Source organism: Ictidomys tridecemlineatus, chromosome 10 (assembly GCF_052094955.1).
Source record: "Ictidomys tridecemlineatus isolate mIctTri1 chromosome 10, mIctTri1.hap1, whole genome shotgun sequence".
In the NCBI taxonomy this organism is placed as follows: domain Eukaryota; kingdom Metazoa; phylum Chordata; class Mammalia; order Rodentia; family Sciuridae; genus Ictidomys; species Ictidomys tridecemlineatus.
The window spans coordinates 131,061,913-131,085,462 of record NC_135486.1 but is presented as its reverse complement, the minus strand read 5'-3'; the positions used below and the strand labels follow the sequence as shown (position 1 = coordinate 131,085,462).

Below are 23,550 nucleotides of genomic sequence, written 5' to 3'. Positions count from 1 at the left end.
CAAGAAGGGCAGCTTATGGATCAAGGACTAGGCTATGAAACAAGAACTAAATTCAAATATCATCCCTTTCTTTGATTTGTTGGTTGATTTTGAGCAAGTAACTGTGCTATTCTGAGCATCAGTTTCTTCTTCTATAAAATAAGCTACAAAAAAAAAAATCTAGCCTCACACAAAATCACATACAAAAATGTTTGTAGCAGTTTTACTCATTATAGCTCCCAAGTGGAAAAAAAACCCAGACATCCTTCAGTGGGTGAATAGCTAAACAAAAACTGAGGTACATTTATAGCAAGGAAATCTATTCAGCAAAATTAAAAAAAAAAATCAAACTAACAATGAACACAGCAATGTGGATGAATCTTCAGAGAATTATACTAAGGGAAAGAAGCAGTCTTAAATGGCTACATACTATGAGTCCACTTATAGAACTGGGGGACATTCTGTCAAGTAAATTAATCCAAAGACAAATACCTTGTGTTCTAACTCTCATGCAAAAGCTTAAAACCTTGATCTTATAAAAATAGAGAGTAGAATAATGTCACTAGAGGCTCAAAAGGGGCTAAGGGATGGAGAAGAGAGGGAGTTTGGATAACGAATACCAAAACAATGAGACAGGATGAATGAGTCTAGTGTCCTGCAACACAATAGGGTGACTATAGTTACAACAATTTATTTTGTATTTTATAAAGAAGAATTAGGAGTTCACAATTTCTCAACACACACAAAAAAAATTGTAAATGTTTAAGGAGGTAGAGATGCTTATTTTTCTGATTTGGTCATTACATATTGTGTTCATGTACTGAATCTTCCCAATAATATGCAGAGTTATCATGTGTCAATTTATAACAATAGGGAACAGGATAGTGTTGCCAAGGGGGTTAGGGATGGGAAGAGAGGAGGGAAAGGGACTGGAAGGGAGTTGGACATGGCTGTCAAAAGCAACCTGAGTGCAGGGTACAGTGGCTCATGCCTGTAATCCCAGTGGCTCAGGAGGCTGAGGCAGGAGCATCGTGAGTTCAAAGCCAGCCTCAGCAAAAGTGAGACACTAAGCAACTCAGTGAGACCCTGTCTCTAAATAAAATACAAAATAGGGCTGGGGATGTGGCTTAGTAGTCGAGTGCCCCTGAGTTCAATTCCTGGTATTAAAAAAAAAAAAAAAACCCTAAGCAATTCTGCTAGTGGGGGCTGTTTTGTGCCCTGACTCTTGTAGTGGTCACAAGGTGGTCAATTTGCGTATGAATAAGTATACTCACAGACATACACAAAGTAAAAGAGAACTAGAAAATATCACAATAAGATCAGCAAATTCTATCAATGTCGGTATCCTTAATGGAATACTGAAAAATAGTTTTGCAAGATGTTACCATTGGGGGAGACTGGATAAGCGATACATGGGATCTCCTTATCATGTTTCTTAAAACTGTGTGCAGATCTACAATTATCTTCCAAGGAAAAGTTAACTTGAAACTACCACCCTTCTAGGCTGTCTGTAAGGATCAAATGGAAAAGTATTGGGGAAGAAAATTCACGCAGTGAATGCTCATCAGCCCCTCCCCTCTATCCAGGCACCTTGTAAATGCTGAACTCCTTGCAGGGAATAAAGTAGAAAGCTTTCCCACATTAAGGGAAATTTTATTCTGGTGGCATGCCACACAAAAGTAAGCTGTTATTTCTAAAGACTGTCTTTAAAAATGCCTCATAATGTCCACTCGTGGAGAAGCAGCAGCATCGAGTTCTTACATGTAGTGTAAATAGACTCAAAGGCATTACAAAATTTTCCCAGGTACCAGGAAGAACCAGAATCCAACCCCAGATCCGAGCCTGAGGCTGCAGCTCATCCTCTCTCACCTCACCGCCTTCTGTTCTCTTTGCAGAACAACCCAAAGGAGACAGCGAAGGTGGAGTGTGGGGACTTTTACAACACCGGGGACAGAGCAACTATGGATGCAGAAGGTTACTTGTGGTTCCTGGGCAGGGAGGATGACATCATCAACGCCTCTGGGTAGGTGTGGCTGACCCTATGCTGGATCCTGTCACCCTCACACGTCTCCCAGGATCCACTGCCTGTCTGAGCTTCCTCCATGCCTGGGTGATGGGACCTGAGGTCTAATTCTGAGCAGAACCATTTCTAGCATCTATGGGTCCTGTGTACCTCTTGTGTCCAGAAAAGCCAATCAAAACAGAGTTCAAATTCTGGATGGGGATTAAGATATCACACAATTTAAAGGTGGTGGTGGGATTGGGAGAGGAGACAGTTTTGGTCCCCCAACCTAGGGGAGCTTATTTTATGTCTGTGTTCCACTTACACAGCACAGCTTATCCAAGGAGAAACGTGGTAATAATAATAAGAGCCTACCCCTGCAAAGAACTTACCACGTGGAAACTCTCCATTGCTCTCTATAACCCATCTCAATGCAAATGGGAGATGAGATTACCATTCTTATGCCCCTGACAGTGAAACTGGGTCACTGAACAGTGAAGAAACTGGCCCACAGTCTCAAATGTCAAAAATGATGGCATCCGGATCAGAGCCGAGGCAGCCTGAGGCTGAGCCCTAACTCCAACCTGATTTTGAAACCAAGACATATGACACAACTTCCCTTGAATATTTCAGAAACTGCAATATTTTTAACGGACACATAATAATTGTACATCATGATAATTCGATACACATCTGCAATAAGAGTAACAAAATCAGATCATTAGCATACCCATCACCTCATGCATCCATCCTTTCTTTGTGCCGAGCGCACTCAAATGTCCCTTCTATTTTGAAATATGTTAAACATTATTGTTAACGATAGTCACCCTGCTGTGAAATAGCAATAAAACCTCCTACTTACAAATTTCTAAAACATGTTGATGTGGGTGTGAGCTGAAAATTTGCTAAGAGAGTATGTTCTAAGTTTCTGGCCATGCATGAGTACTGTACATAACCCACCAGCAGTGGTACAGGAGGTGATGATGACATGTTAATCTGCTAGACTGTGGTAATTTCACTATGTGTATGTAAAGCATTGTGTTTATAAACATGCTTGTAAACACTTTAGTATATATTACACATATATGTGCATATGTGTACACACACACACACATATAAGCCAGCATACTAATATATATTTTTTCAATAATATATAATTATTATCCATTTCAATAAAATAAAGCATGTTGGTAGAGTGAGGAGAGGATGTGGAATTTGCTTGCAAGTTGCAGACTCCCGGGAAGTCTTTTGCTGGGGAAACGACTTGCCCCAAGCACCCAGGCTCTGGAAGAGAAAGCTGCTCCCTCCCGCCCACCAGAGGCCCTGGGGCCAGAAGTCCCTGGTCACTGCTGGGCTGGGCTGCGAGAGTTACCTCCAGCACTGAATGCCCAAGTCTTTGCACTTAGGGACCAAACACAGGCAGTTCCCAAGTCTCAGACTCCCCAGGACCGCTACCCTTGGGGTCCAGGGGAGATGCGACCCTCCAAGGTACAAGAGTTAGACTTAGTTCCCTCCAGCCCCAGCCTCTGCCCCAACTATTGATCCCATCCCGCAGGTACCGCATCGGGCCGGCAGAGGTGGAGAACGCCTTGGCGGAGCACCCTGCGGTGGCCGAGTCCGCGGTGGTGAGCAGCCCGGACCCGAAGCGCGGGGAGGTAAGGAGGTCCCCAGATCCGTGTGTCCCTGTGCGCCCTGACGGAGCAGCTCCGGGAAACCTAGGACAGGGAGAAGGCCTAATAGATGCGCATGTGCACAACTACTATGGGGTCACCAGGTGGCGCTGTGGCCTCAGCCGAGGCTCTGAAACAGCTGCTAAAGCTTAATAATGAGCGTTTACTATGAGCCAAATCACTAAACGCTCGCAAAGCCAACAGTCTAAGGATGCTTATTGTATTCTCTGTATAGACAAGGGGAAAGAAGGGGTTAAGTAACTTGCCCGTCAATCACACACCTAATATGAGGTGGGGCCAGCCAGGCGTGGGGGTCCATGCCCGTCGTCCCAGCTACTGGGGAGACGGAGGGGGAAGGACCGCAAGCTCAAGGCCAACCTGGGCAACTTATGGATACCGTACCCAAAATACACAGCTGAAAAGGGCTGGGCTCAGTAGTACTGGGTACCTTGGTTTAATCCCCAGTACCTAAAAGAGAGGGAGGGAGGGAGGGAGGGAGGGAGGAGGAGGAGGAGGAGGAGGAAAGAGATAGATCCAAAAGAGAACTCCAAGCAACCTACCTCCAAAGCATGTGTTTACTGGGTCAACAAGTATTGATTGAATATCTTCTGTGTACAAAATCTTTTGCAATGAACTGGGACAAAATTGCTAATGTAAAAATGAATTGTTAACAATTATTAAACCCTGCTGGTTTCCAGCACAGATCTCCACGATGAAGATGATTAGTGGGAGTGATAACAAATGGAAACAGACGATTTCTATATGTTACCTCATGGGTCTTTACAGAAAGCCTATGAGGAATGACACGTTTATTGTCCCCATTTTCCAGAGAAGCAAAATGAGTTTAGGTATGAAATAGAAATAGGAAGGCCAGGGACGTGGACCTGCTCCCCCTCCTTTTCCAAATCCCTGGTGCTCTTGATACCCTGGGCTCAGCCATCAACTTGCCTTTCCATTCATTCAATAAACACTTTTTAAACTCTGTACATAATAAGCCCTTCCTCTGAGGAGCCCTCATCTGAGACCCCACTCCCATTCTGCAGGTGGTGAAGGCATTTATTGTCCTGAACCCGGAGTTCCTGTCCCATGACAAGGACCAGCTCACCAAGGATCTGCAGCAGCATGTGAAGTCGGTGACGGCCCCGTACAAGTACCCAAGAAAGGTGAGCCAGGGCAGAGGGATGGGCCCCGTGCCCCGCACAGTCCCCAGGGTTTTGTTGCACATCTCCAGGGTGGCCCTGCGGTGGGGAGCTTTGCTCTCTGCAAAAGAGATTAACTGGGATCACTGTCATTGGGAGGCAGAGCTAGAAGCCAAATGCATGTGTGTCTGACAGCGAATCTCATGTTTCTGTCATGAGTCAAACCATCACTGTCAAGCATAATGTTCTGCCGGCTCACCGACAGCAGAACAGGTGCTCTCCCCAGGTAGGAAGTGCAGGTAATACAGCACCCCAAACCATAAAGGGCTGTAATGATGAAGGCTTTTTTCTTGATAATGCAGTACATCCCCCCATAGCTCTTCTAGGATCTCTGCCCCACATCCGCTCATCCTGGGGCTGAGTTGAAGGTGCAGCCACCATATAAATACCTGCTGTACAAGACGGAGGTTAGGGAGGCCATTGGTTCCAGACTCTTGGCCTCGATGAGACCTACTTCCTTCCACCCCACTTCATGGGCAAAACCAGTCACAGGTCTCTATCCAGCTTCAGGGAGTTGAGAGAGGAATCTGCCAAGCTCAGTGGACCCCACTTAGGTTGCCAGGAGGTTTCGTCCTTTATGGGGACTGTGAAGGTCAAAGGAAGGTCATGGGGAATGGGTGGGAAGCTATAGCAGACTCAGAAGGGATCTGCTTTCTTCTCAACTAGGTGGAGTTTGTCCTAGAACTGCCTAAAACCATCACTGGCAAGATTAAACGGAGTGATCTCCGGAAAAAGGAGTTTGGTGGGATGTCATCAAGAAAAAAAACAGAACCTACCCCGTGACTTAGGCAAATCCCCGGGGTACCTCAATTTCCTCAATAGCGTGGAGTTTGGAGGGGTATCAGGAGGTCTGAGGCCCCAGTATTTTTTTTTTTTTTTTGTCCCTCTGAGTTTGGTTGCTGCCCTCCTTGGAAGTCCTCTGTTCTCCTGGAGGGCCCAGGTGAGCTCGAGGATTGGGGTTGCAGGTAATAAAACACTAACAGCAGCTGCAACAGCACCTCAGTGCTCTCCGTTTGCTTAGTGACGCCATCTGTGCCAAACGCCTTTCCTCCACCATCACCCCCACCCCCAGTCCAGCACATCCCATGGCCAGATGCGCCCTCTTAGCACCAGCATCTGGAGAGGCTCCCAGCTCCATTCCGTAGCCAGGACCCAGGGCCAGGAAGGAGACTGCCTGCTGGACCACGCGCCTGCCCCTGCGAGACACAGGAGCCCACAGCCCCGACTTTCCTCGACAGACACCCAACAAGGCCCCTCCTTCCCAGGGACTCAGGAGCTTGCTAGGGATCCCCACTCACTCTGCCAGGGATCAGGACCCCCTCCTTATCCAAGAGTCCTCCCCAGACAGCACCTCTTTTCCTTCTCACTATAACCCCCCCCCCCAGGGTCACAGATCCCTCTCCACCCCCTGGTTTAGACTCCTGTGCCTGGGCCATGTCCTTGGGTGTGGAGAGCGGTGACTTGGATCATGGTCTTTGACTGCCTGGGAGCCGTGGCTGTGCCTTGCCCTGGGAAATTTCCCTGCAAAGGTGCAGGACAAGATTGCCCAGGAGGGGCTGGGGTTGTGACTCAGTGGTACAGTGTTTGCCTAGCACGTGGGAGGCACTGGGTTCGATTCTCAGCATGACTTTAAATAAATAAAATAAAGGTCCATCAACAACTAAAAAAAAAAAAAACAAAAAAAAAAGATTGCCCAGGAGCTATGGTAAAGCCTTTGCCTGAGAAAGTTCTGTGCAAAGGTTTGGAACAATAACAGTCTTGACCTTGAGTTCAGATACTGACTGCTGGGAATAGAGAATTCTGAGCATGACAAGAAACCCACAGTATCTTGCAAGTGCTATGGGCTTCAAGCTTGACCACTTTGCAGAAACTTCCCATAAATAACTTTTTTTTTCCTCCCTGCCCCCCCCCTTTTTTTCTTTTGGTACCAGGGATTGAACTCAGGGGCACTCAGCCACTGAGCCACATCCCCAGCCCTATTTTGTATTTTATTTAGAGACAGAGTCTCACTGAGTTGCTTAGTGCCTCTCTGTTGCTGAGGATGGCTTTGAACGCGACCCTCCTGCCTCAGCCTCCAGAGCCACTGGGATGACAGGCGTGCCCCACCACATCCCACCACAAGTAACCTTTTGATGATAAAACCTACATAATAAACATACTGTGCTACTCTGGGTCACTGTTCTTCCATCAGGGGTTGATGTCCTACCTGGTCCCAGCTTTCTCTTTGTAAATGTTTGGGTGTCTTAATGCCACCTCGCCTGTCTTTAGGTTTGGCAGTGTGGGTAGCCACACTTGGGGTCTGGTGTACAACCACCAGGGGGAGACCAGAGGCAGAGAGGAGCAGGGGCAGCAGCGTCCCAGCTGTGGGTGGAGAAGAACCTGCTGACCCCTCTCACTCACCCCAGCTAGTCACCACTGGAAAGATCCCTCGCACGTCTGCCTTGTTATGAAGTCCACAGTGATACACACTCATGGAGGAACACACAGGCAACGGCCAACACAGATGCACATCACAGGCATCACAGGACCAGCCACACCAAAGAAAACCCACACCCCCAACTCTAACCTCACAGACCCTGAAGTCCAGACCACGTGTTCCCAGGCAGATTTGCACGACCAGACACACACCGCCACACCCCAACGCACAGGGCAAGCCAAGGCCTGGCAGTACATCATCTGCCTCCTGAACTGCCACAGAATGTGGTGTTTGCTTGGATCCAAACTGAGTGCCGGGCATCTGTCACTTGTAGGGCATTCCTGGACATCATGCCCAGGCCCTGAGAATTGCCAGGCTAGGGTGACCCTGGGGACAAACACAAAGCACAAGATCAGGAGAGGGAGGTGTTGGCTGGGGCTTAGCAGGGCTAGCAGCCAAGAGAGGGAGGAAGGAGCGCCCCCAAGACCCTGCCTGTGCCACAGTGGGCCGCACCCCCTGCTCCACATCAACGATGCCCCAGGGAATATGAGATGATGCTGGTACCACAGTGACCAACAGCTTGGGCAGCAGGTGGAGGAGCTGGACAAGAGCGTAGCCCCCAGGTGCAGTTCTCTGAGCAGGGCTCACCCACACAGAGCTGGGCTCTGGGCCACTTGTCTCTCTCTCCCCTCCCCCTCTGGGGTCTCCCCGACTCCTCATGCCCCTTTCCAAACCCAGGTCCCTCTGACACTCTGCTCTGCCTGGACACAGCCCCTCCCTGACCACTCTGGATCTGTGTCCCCATTTGTGCAAGGGAGCTGGAGAGGGCACCTCAGGGTCCTGGGGCAATGCCTGTAAAGTGTTGACACAAGCAGTACCGAGAGCCGTTGTTACAATCATTACTGCCTTTAACAGCTGTGGACCTTCCAAGGTGCCAGTTCTGGAAGGAAAGAGGCCCCTCACAATGCCCCATGGGCATGGGCCCAATATGTCACTTTCCCCAGTCCTCATGAGCCTGTGCACCCGGCTGCCAAGTGCAGCCCAGGCCTCAGAGATGATCAGCAGCACAGCTGGTCCCCCACCCAAGGCACCTGACCCTGCCAAGGTCTTTGGAGGTGTCTCTAGGGGACAAAGAGGACATGGCAGGTTGACACTGGCTTTGGGCAGCTTCCTGGGCTGTAAGAATGACCTTCCCTTTCAGGGTCCTGGACTCTGCTCAGTTTCCCTTCCTTTCTTCTGTCCAGATTGGGTTTCAATCCTAGTGACCCTGGCATCCCCGCTGTGGATGTCCCCTGCCCCTGTACAGGCTGGGCCTCTCCCCTCTTGATAACCTGTCACCGTTGTGCAGTTGACTTCAACCTTCCTGCTCTGGTGCTCTACTTTTAAACCATGACGAGCCAGTTCTGTGGCTTTTTATGCAGATAACGGCACCGAAGCAAAATGTGTATCATTGTATCTACATAATGCAATGACAGACTGTTTGCAGCTTACATGCATAAAGATTAGAGAGATGGGGTTTCTAGCCCTGATTCGGAGCTGCCATGGGCCACATGGGGTTTGGGGACACGTGTAGTGACCCTGAGGAAGTTCCCCTCAAGACCCAGCCAAGGAAAGAAACTCCCTAATGTGGGATGTGCCCCAAATTCCCCTGGATGGGCTGTTTCTCAGATACCCCCCCCCCCGCACCCGATATCCCATGCCCGTCCACAGACTCCACAAGAGAAACGGGCCTCTTTCAAGTCCGCCTAGGAAGCAGACGGTGCAAATCCATTCTAAGCTCAGTGCAGTTCTCAACTGAAGCCTCCCTGGGAAATTCAAGAGAAAGAGGGAGAGAGAGGGAGGGGACACCAGGCGGGGAAGCATGGCTGGATCTGCCACCTGCTGTCACAGGAGGGACCAGGGGCCAGCTGGGCCCTCACTGTGCCCAGTCAAAGTCCTGAGGATCAGACCTGGATGTCAGAGGGTGAGGCAGCCTCCCCATGGGACCCAGCTTGATGCTCATTCCCTAAGAGACAGTGCAAGTCATTCCCTGTTCACAAGAGAGAGAGGATTGAGGATGGACAAAGAGGCCAGGCTGGTCACTAAGCAGCAGAATTCACACAACACGGCCCCAGCCCCTGCCCTGCCCTGCACAGATGTCGATCATGCTGTACAAGGAGCCCTTGTCGGGGAAGCTGAAGTCCTGGACTCCATGCTCAGGGCACTGACCCAACTGTTCAGTGACCCCAGCAGGGGGTGGCTCTGTCTTAAGTATGAGGAGACCAGTGCCCAGTGAGGGGTCAAAGAGAGATGCCGAGGGTGAGCCCCACCTGGGGCATGTGCTGTGGGGCCTGAGACACACCGGGGCCGGGCTGGGTCCTTATCCAGGGGAGACCAGGCGTCCACACGCACTCGCTCTAGGCTCCTGGATGGTGAAGGGATCGGCCTCAGCTCCTTCTCAGGGCCGTGTTGAGCGTGCCCACTGTGCTGGCCCCAGTGCTGCTCCGCCCCTTCCCCTCCCTGACCACTGACCCCTTGGCTGCTCCTCGTTATCCCTCTTTCCAGGGCTGAGCATTTGCAGTGTGACCACAGCGCGAGGCCACCCAAAGGTGCAGGGGAGATCAGCTACGGGCCAAGATGCAGGAAAGCCCGCTGGTCATTGTCCTTCTGCAGGACTTGCTGCACACATCACTCTGCACATTAGCCCCACACCTCTAACTGCCCTTGCTTGTCTGCCTCCTGGGAGAGAACAAGCCCCCGAGAACACAGAGTGCCCCGTCCACCTGTGTGTCCCCAGCAGCTCCAGGGCGAGCCTGTGCTGGGGCCCTGTGGCCAGCGCTGGGCACATGGCCTTTCCCTGATCACAGTCCCGTCAGCCGGCCATTATGATTCGCATTCTCCAGGGGGACAGCTGAGGCTCAGAGGGTCGAGTGACAGGGGCATGGTCCTGAAGCCTGTCCATGGCAGGGCTGAGATCTGGGCCTGAGTCCGAGCTCCTGGCAGAGGAAGGAAGCTTGTCCCCACAGCGCAGGCCACGCACACTGGAGGTGGGTGGGAACCTCTGCGTGGATGGAGGACAGGGCTTTGAGGACAAGGCACCAACTATTGTTGCAGATGGTGCACACAAAGGGACAGGGGCCGTGGACGAGCCTGTTGTCCTCACCCACGCTCCTCCTCGTCCAAGCACAAGCTGTGAGCTGCCCAACAACCCAGAGTCGGAATGTTTCTTTTTTTTTTTTTTTTTTTTTTTAAGTTTGGAAGAAAACTAATCAGGTGATTTTTTTTTTCTTAAAAAAAAAATGTCAGATAAATGTGTTGTGTTATGCTCGAATTCGGGACCCCCAAAGACCACCAGAGACCCAAGATCGATGTAAGCAGCAAAGAAGTGTTTATTGCGAGCTAGCTTGTCCTCCGCATGCACACATAGCAACTGGTGACGCTGAGAGGCCCCGAGCCCAGGGTTTGCAGCAGTTTTATACATTTTTTGGAGAAGGCAGGGACTTCACAGACATCATAGCATCTCTTAGAAAATCATCACACACCTCGGGAAAATCAAATAACAACTCTAAAACATGATTAGTACATTCACTGGCGGGAACAAGGTGCGTAGGGGTGATTGGTCAGTACAAAAGGGGTATTCATTTGAACTGATTGGTTTAAGACAAGAGGGGTGTTTGTGCTGAACTACATGGTTTCCCAACATGTTATCAACCACCATAAACTACTGGGGGGTCATCTGGCATCCCAGGTATTTCCCTGTCTCATGCTGATTGGTGGCTGCTAGGGGGCTGCTATGGGTCCTCACCTAGCCTGACTGAGTCAGGGACACCTGGCTCCACAGATCTCTCCTGTTATTTGTAGATAAACAACTTAGCAGGGTGGGAGTGTGCCTAGGAGAGCTCTGTGGGTCTTTCCAAGGACAAAGGTGATGTCCCTTCCTTGGACAGGCTTTGCTCTGAGATAGAGGCTGATTTTTCAGTTGAATTGCAACAAAGGAACTGGTTTTCCAGTTTGTCCCAGGGCCTGAGGTGCGGTCATCCCTCTGTTAGCTGGAGGAATGATGGGCTCACCCAGCATCAGACATGGACTGAGAATGTGTTGGGAGAGGGCACCCTCCCACACTGCCGCTGATGGAGTCTTGGAGGTTCAAGGCTTGCATGCCACCCTAAATGCCCTCCAACCCGGTGGCCCAGTGACACTCTAGGCTCACACAGAGTGTGTTTGTGTCTGGTCTATACAGAGAGTCTCTGGCCCCTCATGCACCCTGGTGGCATTCCACAGCCAAACCCGCGTGGCCCTAACCACCCCAAGAGGACCCTCTGGAGCCAGTGCCCATGCCTCTGCAAGGGGCCACCTGGGAAGGGACACGTGGTGGAGTTGGCAGGACCTCCAGGTGGTGGTCTCCCTGTTGAGGGAGAGGTCCTCCTAGCCCACCCACCCCTGGGCTCCCTGAGCTAACATCACAGGCACAGTGGCAAAATGTCCTTAGGTCCCTTTTTGACACCGTGCCCGTCCCTCCTCAGGTGTTGGTGTCCTGGTGGGTTTTCAGCTGTGAGTTCTCTTTCTGTCAATCCACTGGAGGCAAATGAGCTAGGAGCCCTGGAGCCTCCTGTTGGCTCTGAGCAGTGAGGGCCACACAGCGGGGCTGAGCACAGCGCGCAGTAGGACCAGCCCGTCCAGGGGCCCGTGCGGCCCGGGCACCCACCGTCTCCGACTGTCCATAGAGCTCGTGGAGCAGGAGGCCCGTGTGTCGTCTCCACTGCTCATGCTCCTCGGGCAGCAGGGCCTCCCCGCCAGTGCTGCAGTGCTCCAGGGTGGGGAACCTGAGGCTGGGGGAGGGCAGCAGGGTCAGGCCTGGAGCTGGCCCCAGGCCCGTGCCTTAGCAGGTGACAGCGGTGTCCCCTGCATCATCCGCCCGACCACTCCCTGACTCTCCTGTACAACTTCGGGTCATTGGGGTGAGGTCAAGGCCAAGTGGAGGCTCTCCCTTCCTGCCAGCCCCCGAGGTCTCTCCTGGCATTGATGGGCGGGTGGTCGTGAGGCTCTGGGCTCATCAGGAAATTCAGGTTCAATTTGGATTTGGGGAGGGAGCAAAGTGGGTTCATCAGAACTCATCTTAGGGAAGCAGATGTGCAGCTCAGGGTGTGCACACGACCTGAGGGACACGCTGGGTGGTGGGGGACCATGCTGCCCTCAGTGAGCGCTGCTGCTGACTGAAGGCTCCTGTTTCCAGGTGGGAAATGAAGCTGGGTTTGGAGATGATTTCCCCAGGGCCTCGGGGAAGGTGGGGCTGAGCGGGAAGAGACAGAGGCTGGCAGGGAGCACAGGACACCTCAGAGCAAACAGAAGCTCAGAGAGAGGGAATCCAGGGAGAACGGCAAAGCCTGATGGGAACGTTTCTCCTAATTGACTGGGTTCCTGGGTGGTGGGAGCTCTCCCTCCCCTGAAGTTCTCCTAAAGCTCCCAGAACAATGGCCAATCAGGGTTGGATGCCTGCAAGAAAGTGGGGGGAGGGATTGCTTCTGACCCAGCTGGCATGGGCGGTGCCTGGCCAGCCCCTGGGAGGACAGAGGGAGTGGCTTCTGCACCACCTTCCACCTCATCCCCTCTCCTGGTGCAGACAGAGGGGGAGCAGGGGCGAGTGCCACTGAGGGGCCTCCCTCCCTACTCTGGGCTTTGCCCCACCTGCATAAGTGAGCAGAATGTCAGGTGGAGTCGCTCATTTTGCACTGAAGAAATCTTACTGCTTTGGACAAAGGCCATCATCTGAGGAATGTTGCAAAATTTAACTGCGATATGTATGAGCTTGGAAATTCAATGGAATCAGAATCCAGCCAGACCAAGGCTCCATGAATAATGTCCCTCAGGTTCAAAGAGCAGATATCTGGTTAGCGAAAAATTAACTTTCAAACACAGGGACATGCAAAAATAAAACTGTGTAAGACAATGGTGTACGTTCATCAGAGGGGCAAAAGTTATCTTTGACAATAACAAATGTTAGCGAGGATGTGGAACAACGGAAACTCCTACGTTTGTTTTGGAGCATTAGTTGGTTTAATCTTTTGGCTTTGTGTATTATCAGTATGATCTGCTCATTCTTCTAGAAAATCTCTTCAGAAATGCATGCTCCTATGTACCAGGATGCATGGGCCAGAGTTCATTGAGCACTGACTCAGTAATCCGTATGTGAAAACTACCCACATCTCCTCTACTGGTAGAATTGATAGAAGAAAATTGTGGCTTTTCCATAAAATGGGATATTATATGACACTGAAAATTAACTACATTAATGAACAACAACATGGGAGCCTCTTAAAAACAATCCTGAAGAAAGAAGCAAGGTATCAGAGAGTGATGTAGAATTACAGATATCAAGTTCAAAAGCGTGTAAAATGGAATCACTTGCTCAGAAATATTGCCTTAGTAGCTAAACTTGTAAAGGAAAATAGGGAAGGGACCGCTATCGGATTGAGGCAGTAGTTGCCTTTAGGGAAGATGAGGAGTCACGTGGAAGCCCCTGGGGTGCTGGCAATGTTCTATTTCTGTTATTTATTTAGGTGAGCGCTACAAAGGTATTTTCAACATTGGATTCATCTGTAGACTTCCATGTTGTGTGTGCTCACTGTATGTCTGTCATTTGTAATAAAGACACTTGAATAACCCCACAAAGATACAAGGCACATTGAGCTTTTCTCTTGGGTCTCCGTGTCACGCTTTGATTTAAATAAGTCTGACTGATAATCATCATCACCAACAACACACACACACACACACACACACACACACAATCTTCCCAGAAAAAAAGGAAAATCTCTCATGCCATGACACATCAGATTCCTTAAGAAAATAAATCCTACTCAGAGCTCCTTGTTACCAACCACTTGTACATACTTGGCGAATTTCTCCTGTAGAATCATTCGGAATACACCTGGTGCAGCCAGGAATTGGGTGATGGGGTATTTGAACAACACCTGGAAAGCGAGAAGAGAGGGGATTTTATTTCCATAGTTAAAAGCATCCCCATGATGAACACGGCAGTTGTGACCTCCCCTCTAGAGAGCCCACTCATTTGTTAATTCTTTCCATATACGTGTATCGGGCAGGAACTTCATTAGGGTACGTGTCAGATGCTGTCAGGGGGGACACAGAACTAGGGAGGTGACATCAGACATGACACAGCAGACACAGAGGAAATCAGACCAACACCAAATGACAAGGCAGAAGCTGGCAGATGTCATAACAGGGACTTGGAGGAGTTACGTGAAGAACACAGGGAAATAGTTCTTGTGGTTGGGCGGTGAGACCTTGATGGAGGAGGTGGCACTTAGGAGGGACAGTCACAAGTGGGCAGGGGTCTGCAGCAGAGAAGTGGGAAGCTCCTGTTCCATGCATTAAAATCCCAGTGGTGAGGAGGACTCGGGCCTGGGGGCCAGGGAGGCTTGTGCAGCTCTAATTGGGTGCCCAACGCACTGCAGCCGATCACGAAGGGAAGCAGAAGCTGACACCCAGTGGGGCGGGGGGTGAGGTTTGAGAAGCACAGGCAGAGGAGCTGGAAGGGTGACCTGTCCCATCTGACCCGCCATCAGGGACACATGGAGAAGGAGCCTGGAGAGAGAGGACTAGACCCCCCGCCGTAGTCTTCCCCCACCCTGGGGAAGAGGGAGGTGAAGGAGGCTGCTCAGGAGGAGAGGGAGGAAGGGAGGACTCGGGGATGGTGGGCTCAGGAGGGAGACAGGGGAAGCCACCGCAGGCAGAGGACATTCTCTATTGAGGATGGTGCCAGTTAGGACCAGGGCCCGAGCCAAGGCGGAGCGCCACCAAGATCAAGGGAAGGTGCTCTAGGATATAAGGGTTGTGTGTTTGGGACTGGGGTCTCTGATGACTTCATGGCTGTGGCATGTTTGGTGGCTGGGAAACTCTCTGTACAAAAGTACAGGATAACTAGCTGCAGGGAGACTTTCCTTGCTGTAGTAATGTCCTTCATGAGGAGACTCTGTGTTAGAGTCTTATCAGCCTCAACCTCGATCTCAGGCACACAGCTCCTGGGAATAAAGAAACTCTTGATAGACAACCACAATGTGTCACCAAGCTCCTCTGCTCCTGAACCTGTCCACATGACAGTAACGTTAAAGAATGGACTTTCTTGAGAGCAACACAAAGTTCCTAATATGACACCTTGCAACTATAATATGTAACTGAGGAATAAGCTGCAACATGCTGCTGACTCTGTTACTTGCCTGGGGACACCATGAACAGAAATGTACTACTGATGCCAGTGACCTCATGTATAAAGCTGGCAGCTGGACAAAGGGCCATAATGCCATTCTGCCTCTGCACCTTGCTTCTGTCTGCTTGAGTTTTCTTTACACTAGGAGGAGGCCGCTGGCCATGTGCATGGACACAGGGAGAGGAGCTAAGGAAAACTGAGAAGCTCAATCTAAGGAGAAAGGCTCCCTGGTGGGGGTCAATCAGTTCTCCTCTTCATTCTTTGGCTAAAAGGGTTCTGGGTGGGGGTTTCTGTCTTTGCAAAGGGGCACAGAATGCGAGAGGGAGAAGAGAACCAATGAGCACCCACCTTGGCAAGGGACAGGAAGCAATTAGCCAAAGGGCTGTAACTGGAGGTGGAGTAGGGAGGGTTTGTCACCTCTCTGCCCCCCTCCTGCTGCTCCTAAGGGACCTCTGTGTGCACAGATCCTTGAGGAAGCTCAACACTCCCCTGAGCGGGCTGTGGCTGGAGGAGCTTTTCTGTTAGCAGGGAGGGGCCCTCACAAGCCCCCCACAAGCCCCCCTCCTGACCCTCTTAGGGGTGCGCTGCACCCCAGGAAATCAGGAGTGAGGGGCCTCTCTTCTGAGCTTCAGCTCAGCTTCCCATGAGCACCTCTTCTGGGGTCTCTCAGGCACCCCAAACCCAGAGTTCCTAATCTCTCCTCCTGCCTCTTCTGACTGATTCTCCTCCAGCGTCCTCCCTTCTGTGCACATCATCACGTCTCAGCCCATATCTGGAGGCCAACCTTCACCTTCCTCATCCCCACACCCAGCCAGCAGATCCCGCCCGCTCTGCCTCCTGCAATTTCGAGTGTATTCACGTCCTTCCCATCCCTGGCACCTGGTGCAGGCCACTCTCCGCATCTGGACTACTCTAAGAGGTGGCACCTGGTCTTCCCCACCTCCATTCCAACTCTCTCCAACTCCTTCTCTGTCCTGCAACAACAGGGACTTTTTCCTAATGCAAATCTGGCCACATCTCCCCATCACCCAAACCCTTCAGCACCTCCTCATTATCTTCCTCCTCCTGAGGCCCAAACTCCACATGGAGGCCCCCAGAGCCTGCCCAACCTGAGCCTTGCTCACTCTCCAGCTCTTCCATTGGTCTTCTGTCCTTCATGCTCAGGGCCATCCTAGATCTCTACAATCCGATGAGTATACTTTCTATAGGATTTCATAACATAAATCTACAAATGCTTTTTATATCTCTGTGTTTGGACGTATTAGTCCAAATGCACCAACCTCCTTCCCTTCTCTCTCCTCCTGGGATCTCGGTGCTCAGCTGCTACCCTTAGCACTCACACCCCTGCCCACAAGGAGCCACTTCTGCCCCTTGTTCTAGTTACTGAGTCAGAAAATAGGTGGGGTGTGTCTGATTAGGATATCACTAACTGCAGAGGAGGAGGGGTGGGCAGGAGAGGCTCAGCTTAAAGTTGGTTAAGATTAACACAAAGCTCCAGCTTCAGCTCTACGGATTCCTGGTTCAAGGCCGGGGCAGTGACTTGGTGTAACTCAGTTCTAGATAGTTTCTTCCCAAGTACTTCATGGTCGGGAAACTCCAAGTTCAATTTATCCAAAATAGAGAAGAGGAGGGGCCCTCTTGTCTTGGGTTACACTGCGAGACCCTTCTCTTTTCCCCACTGTTGACCACCTGTCATTTGTGTGGCTTGCAGAATGCCTGCTGCCCCCACCCACATCTCCTCCACACTCCTGTGGAGGTGCTCAGGTAGGACCCCCAGGGCCTCCTTATTGTTTTTCTGAGTCTCTGTCAACATTCAGGATTCAGGACTCCACCTCCGGGACCCTCAGTGGGCTGAAGCAGAGAGCAGACATGGAGACTCTCCTACAGAGAGCCGCGAGGCCCACCCTGCACACGGGCACACACCGCTGGCACCAGACCTGGGGGCCAGCCTCTGAGCTGGTGCCCTCTTCCTACCTGGAGGAGAGGCAGGACTTTAAGGCCAGTCCGTGGCTGTGCTTCGCCATCTTGGGGAGCCCCGTGGTCCCACTGGTGAAGAAGATGACCATGGGATCCCACGTCTTTGACTTAATACAGGTGTGGTTGGGGGACGCTGATCTGCAAAGAGATTCAAGACAAAAGAAAAGATGTCATGCTTGCTGTTTCTCCATCTTCTGGGAACCAAAAGAAGCACGGAGTCAGGAAACTGGGATTTGCAACACTGGGGAGAAACGGAGCCCTCCAGGGTCAGCCATTAGAGTGACTGTGGGGGTGACATGGACAAGTGGCCTGGGAATGGAAGGGGTGATGGAGAAAACAGAGTGGATTCTAAGAAAACCAATGAACACTCCCATAGCACTTGCTGTGTCCCAGGCCACGCTCTGAGCTTTGAGAGAGAGGAGCTCAGTCCATGCCCAGAGCCACCCCAGAGGGGAGCACGGCCCTCAGGAGGCCCATTTTGCAGAGGAGGAACTTGCCTGGAGACATGGCAAGGGCAGAGCCAGGTTCCACCCCAGACCCTCTGGACTGTGGTCTGGGCTCCTAACCTCCCTGCTAAGCTTGTGATTGACACAAAGTAGCTTCACAGCAATCTAACTCCAGACCTTGGCATTGAGGAGGAGGGGAGAGAAAGCAGGGGAGGAGAGTGGAAGGCTGGGTGGGATCGCTGGTCTGGATGGGCTTGAGCTGGCAGGTGGGATCTGTGGCTCCTTCCGTCTGCTGTGACTCTGAGGACCTCCTGGCTGAGAGGCTCCTGGCAACTCTGACTGTAAATGGCAGCTTCCTGCAGTGTTCAGAGAAAGCTGCAGATGGTCTCAGCACTGCAGGAGGCCCTGGCTCTGCTGCTCTCCCTGCCAAATGGCACCCTCTTGCCTTGGGCCATTGCAATGGTGTTCTAAGAGTTTTCTTGGTTTTTCTTTAATTCTCTGTTTTCATTTAACTCTCTGACTTTAGCATACCGTGTAACTTTTCTGTAACGTTTGATTTTTGAGGTTAAAAATAAAGAGCTTTAGAACATGAGGAGCACTCCTCAAAGGTTTGCTAAAAAATTAAAACCGCACTGAGATTTCATCTCACTCCAAACAGAACGACAATTATGAAGAATACAAGTAACAATGAATGTTGGCGAGCATGTAGGGGAAAAGGTTCATTCATATATTGGTGGTAGAACTGCAAATTGGTACATCCATCTGTAAAGCAGTATGACAGTTCCTCCAAAAACTCGAAATTGAACCACCATTTGACCCAGTCATCCCACTCCTAGCTTTATACCCAAAGGACTTAAAATCATCAGGCTACAGTGACTTGGCCTCATGGATGTTTAGAGCAGCTTGATTCACCATAGCTAAGCAATGGAACCAATCTAGGTGCCCTTCAAGAGATGAATGGATAAAGAAAATGTGTATATATACACAATTGGATATTATAGAGCCATAAAAAAGAATGAAATTATGGCATTTGCTGGTAACTGGATGGAACTGGAGACTATCATGCTAAGTGAAATAAGCCAATCCCAAAAAACCGTAGGCCAAATTTTCTCTCTGAGATGTGGATGCTTACACACAATAAGGAAGTTTAAGGAAGAATCCAAGTTCAGTGGCTTAAACAAAGGGGCATGAAGGGACATGGGGATTGGGAATAAGAAAGACAGTGGAATGAATTGTAAGGGTCCGGCGAAACATCGGAGGAAGAGACCACAAGAGACCAGCTTCATGCAATGAGCAGGAGGGAGTTTATTGAAGAGGATCCTAATTCAGCGAGCTGAGGCCCAAGGCTCACTCAGGAAGGGAAAGCGGCCCAGAGCCCAGAGCAGAGGTCAAGCAGAGCTTAAGTACACTTTTTGGGGAGGGTGGGGGGGCTTTGCATACATCAGAACAAATCATCATGAGGCACGGAAAATTGAACAACAACTCTGAGACATGATTAGCACATTCATTGGCGGGAACAGGTCGGGCGGGGGTGATTGGTCACTCCTAAGTGGGGTACACCTTCAAACTGATTGGTTTGGGCCCTGTGACAAACTGCACAGGGCCCTAGACTAAATGGCCAGTAGGGCGTTGTCTTAACTATCTCAGGAATTTCAGGTTCTGGGTGTAGCAGAGGAATTTAACAATATCTAGTCTTTTACATTTTAATTCAGGCTTTGCACCTTAGAAACTTTACCCTTTCAGAATCAGACATTACTTTCCTATGTTCCTATATGAATACACAACCAGTGTAACTCCAATTTATTTTTAAAAAGATTTGCTAAAAACTGCAAATGAGAGGATGTTCCTAAAACATTCAGAATGATGCCTGACACCTGGAAAACAGGATCTCCATTTTCCTCACCCCATATTTTTGCCTGTTTTGAACAAGAAGTCCAAATGAATGAATGAAAAGTATAACATGGGTTCTAACAAAGGGTATCCAAGACTATGAGCTATATTTTGTTCACCTTTGCTAGATTAATAACTAGCATATGGTAATTACTGGGTAATTGTGTATGGATGGATAGTTGGATGGTTGGAACCTGCCTTGATAAAATCAAGAACACATTAATGTCGTTTTTTATAACACAAGATACTCAATCATTTCACTTAGCCTCCAGGAATTCACACCTCAGTCAAGTGGCCATAAACTTCTCTGTGTGAATTGTACTGCATTATTGGCATTCAATAAGCAGCTCCTATTGATTGAACTAGAAAGAAATTATAGAAAATAACTATTTAACATCCACAGAATGACATGCTGCTTTTATGTCTTTGGTTAAAGACATGACAAATGGTGCATTCTGGGGACTTGTTTCTTGTCCCAACCGGCAGGACACATCAACGTGGGCAGTGAACCTAGATGGGGAGGAATGAAGGGACAAAAGACATGAAAGGTGACAGCAAGACAGGAGTCTGATCAAGCTGCAAACTTTTATTGTTCACACAGGGGTATTTATATGCTGGGGATGGGGAAGCTCTCTAATCAATAATTGCTGGATGTGGGTGGTAAAATTGTAAAGGTAAAATTTCTAAGCTGATTCTAAGCTGCAAAGTCTGAGTTAAAGTGTAAAAGACCGGGCATTGTAAAGTTTCTAAACTGCAAGGCCTGGGTTAAAGTAAAAGACTAGGTATTGTTAAAATTCCTCTGCTACCCCCAGAACCTATCATCTCTGTAGCTGTTAGGACAATACTGGAACTGCCCAGTAAATATTTCCACTGATTCCCTGGTTGTTTAATAGCTAAGGGCTCTGAGTAGCTCAGCACGTAGGTATCCAGGCCCCAAAACCAATCAGTTCAAATGTGTACCCCGCTTAGGAGTGACCAATCACCCCTGTCCATCCTGTTCCCGCCAATGAATGTACTAATCATGTCTCAGAGCTGTTGTTCAATTTTCCCACGCCTCATGATGATTTGTTCTGATGTATGCAAAGCCCCCCTCCAAAAAGTGTACTTAAGCTCTGCTTGACCTCTGCTCTGGGCTCTGGGCTGCTCTCCTTTCTTGAGTGGGCACAGAGCCCCAGCATGCTGGTTCAATAAAACTCCCCCCTGCTTATTGCATGAAGCTGGTCTCTTGTGGTCTCTTTCTCCGAAGCTTCGTGGACCCTTACAAAACTGCCAGCTGCAGGGTGTCTGATGATCCTGATAACCGCAGGATGTTCCAGGGAGATAGGTAGCTGCAGGATGCCTCCCAGGCAGGATGTCTCCCAGGGGGCTGTCAAGCTAATCTTTGAAGGAGAATTTCCTTCTAGTTCCCGACATTTCCCCCTTTCTTATATAAAATATTTGGCCATACCTTACCGGCCATGTTTTTAGGGGGTGACAGAGGCTCTGTTCCTCTAGGAGGCCTTAGAATATCTCCCGATCTGAGCGAGCGTCTTCACTAGGAGATTTCGAGGTGGCCTTGGCATGTTTTTGGAGGAGACGGCTTTGAGGGGGGGAGCATGCCAACCGCCATCACCAGAGCGTGACACTCAGAGGTCTTGGGTTTTGGGATCCGTGGATCCATCCTCCTATAGTCCTTCCTGCACCCTCCGTTATTATGGCCTAACGTCTTCACTCCATGCGTGCGTCCTCCCCCAAGCGGAGGGGCCCATGGAGAAGCAAACCCTTATGGCAAGGGCAGAAGATGGTTGGTCAGAGCTGTTACTTATACTTTTATATAAGAGAGAGAGAGATCTGTGGGGATGTAAACTTAAGAAATAAGCCTGTGAGAAGGGTAGAACATCCTTTTAAATATTGGCAGCGCGGTCTTCCATCTCCAGATGATGATAGTGGACCTGTATGGGCTTAGAGGCCAAAATATTAATCTGTTCTTTAATAAATTTTACCAGCCTGTTGGGTGAGGAATAATTTTGTACTGTTGAGCAATTTCCAAAGGAAGTAACTCCAACATCAATATCATAGGTATTATTCTGCATCGTGCCTTAAAGACATGATGTAAAAGTGCCTATAGGCTGTACTGTAAAAGGAAATCCGGGTTGGCATGTATTATCATTGTTTATGATAGAATTAATAGGAACTGCCATAGGCATGATTGCCCCTGTTGTCATGCAGAGCCAGCAATCACCAGCAAGGGTGGGGTTGGAATTATTAAGCAAGAAGGTAGTTTCCAAAATATCTAATGTATTGGTATCTAAATCTGGGAGCTGGGATTTAGGCAGCATTAAGGGATGATATGTGAGCTCAGGGATCTGGGGTTTCAAAAGTTTGATTATCTGAAGATGCTTGACAGCATCAGTGGGTCCTCCACCATCGGAGACCCCTGTAGGGGCCTTAATGGGCCAGCAGGAGGGTTTACCGACAGTGCCTTGGCATCCAGCTGACTGTAACTTGGTGTACATGCCTTCTCCTCCTGGTCAAAGAGAACGGGGTATAATGAATAGCGATTCCCCCTGCTGCATGAGTTTTAGTTAGGGTGGCTTCAAAAAATTGTTCTCCCTGCTTGTTAACACAATTTGAGGCTAACGCACAACAAGAGACATGCATCGCCTGGGTATGCGTACAAGTTGCAGAACAATTTTGGAGAGCTTTGCTTGTACTGGGGGGAATAATCTTTGGCTTGTTAACACATACCCATTCAGGCTGATGAACTCCTCCAAGTTTATGGTCAACCTTGGCTCGGAAGTAAGCCACCTTAGTCAAGCAGTCAGCAGTCTGGGTCCAACTCGTGGGAGCCTGAGTCCAAGATCCTCCCCTGCATTCGCAGGGGGGGCCAAAAAGGTACTCCCTGATGTTGGAAGGTGGAGGGCTAAGGCCTCCATATATAAACCTGTTCTGCAGAAATGCCTTAAACAGGATCCTCACACAGATTGTTGGCTGCATCTGCAAAAGAGGAAAATTTGTCCTCAGGGGGAGGGCCTCCGTCCCTGGGTTGAGGTAAGTCATTAACCTGTTTAACCAGGCGTTCTGGTAACCCTCTTGGGGCTGCTTGCTCTTGGTCCAAAACTGTCCCGTCCGGCAGGACACATCAACGTGGGCAGCGAACCTAGATGGGAAGGAATGAAGGGACAAGAGACAGGAAAGGTGACAGCAAGACAGGAGTCTGATCAAGCTGCAAACTTTTATTGTTCACACAGGGGTATTTATATGCTGGGGATGGGGAAGCTGTCTAATCAGCAATTGCTGGATGTGGGTGGTAAAACTGCCAGCTGCAAGATGTCTGATGATCCTGATAACCGCAGGATGTTCCAGGGAGATAGAGGTAGCTGCAGGATGCCTCCCAGGCAGGATGTCTCCTGGGGTGCTGTCAGGCTAATCTTCTAAGAAGAATTTCCTTCTAGTCCCTGACACAAAACACAAGCTGAGTCTTGTCCCCAGATGAGGACAGGATCTGGGCCTTTCCATTTATTTGTAAGGGGATCGCGCCACATAACAGGTGGGCGAACAGAATTGGACGAGGGATGCCAGTGTCTGTCTGCGGCCGAATGGCCTTCACTGTCTAGGGTAAGAAAATTAAGGGCAAATAATGCATGGTTAAGGCGATCCCTGGGAGTGGTAAATACAAGGGCAGAAGCCTTAAGGCGGGTTAGCCAAGTCTTTAAGGTAAGGTGGGCACGTTCCACAAGGCCTTGGCCCTGAGGGTTGTATGGAATTCCGGTAGTATGACAAATT

At 49.8% G+C, this 23,550-nt stretch overlaps 2 protein-coding genes and 1 non-coding gene across 10 annotated transcripts in view; 2 read left to right on the top strand and 1 right to left on the bottom strand.

Annotated features, from left to right (window-relative positions):
• Positions 1-7,016, top strand: part of Acsm1 (acyl-CoA synthetase medium chain family member 1) — a 32,948-nt gene extending 25,932 nt beyond the window's left edge. For 4 of the 5 annotated variants that reach the window (XM_078024262.1, XM_078024259.1, XM_078024261.1 and 1 more), the window contains 4 exons: positions 1,875-2,002; positions 3,537-3,636; positions 4,695-4,814; positions 5,517-5,847. In XM_078024262.1, coding sequence (XP_077880388.1) covers positions 1,875-2,002; positions 3,537-3,636; positions 4,695-4,814; positions 5,517-5,633 — 465 coding nt within the window. In that variant the 3' untranslated portion in view covers positions 5,634-5,847. Of the gene's footprint in view, positions 1-1,874; positions 2,003-3,536; positions 3,637-4,694; positions 4,815-5,516; positions 5,848-6,846 lie in introns of those variants that run through there. The other variant, XM_078024263.1, reaches the window with a different exon arrangement.
• A 3,594-nt stretch (positions 7,017-10,610) lies between these two features.
• LOC101974378 (uncharacterized) lies at positions 10,611-22,753 on the bottom strand. The gene is made up of 4 exons (XR_013427016.1): positions 22,513-22,753; positions 17,447-17,587; positions 14,137-14,216; positions 10,611-12,074 (listed from the first exon to the last, which is right to left on the bottom strand). It is a non-coding gene; the product is annotated as an uncharacterized LOC101974378 (transcript).
• Acsm4 (acyl-CoA synthetase medium chain family member 4) overlaps positions 22,505-23,550 on the top strand; it is a 37,727-nt gene continuing 36,681 nt past the window's right edge. Inside the window, exon 1 of one of the 4 annotated variants that reach the window (XM_040276630.2) lies at positions 22,505-22,815. The gene's annotated coding sequence lies outside the window, so the exon portion shown is untranslated. The remainder of the gene's footprint in view (positions 22,816-23,550) is intronic. The other 3 variants (XM_078024256.1, XM_078024257.1, XM_078024258.1) reach the window with 3 other exon arrangements.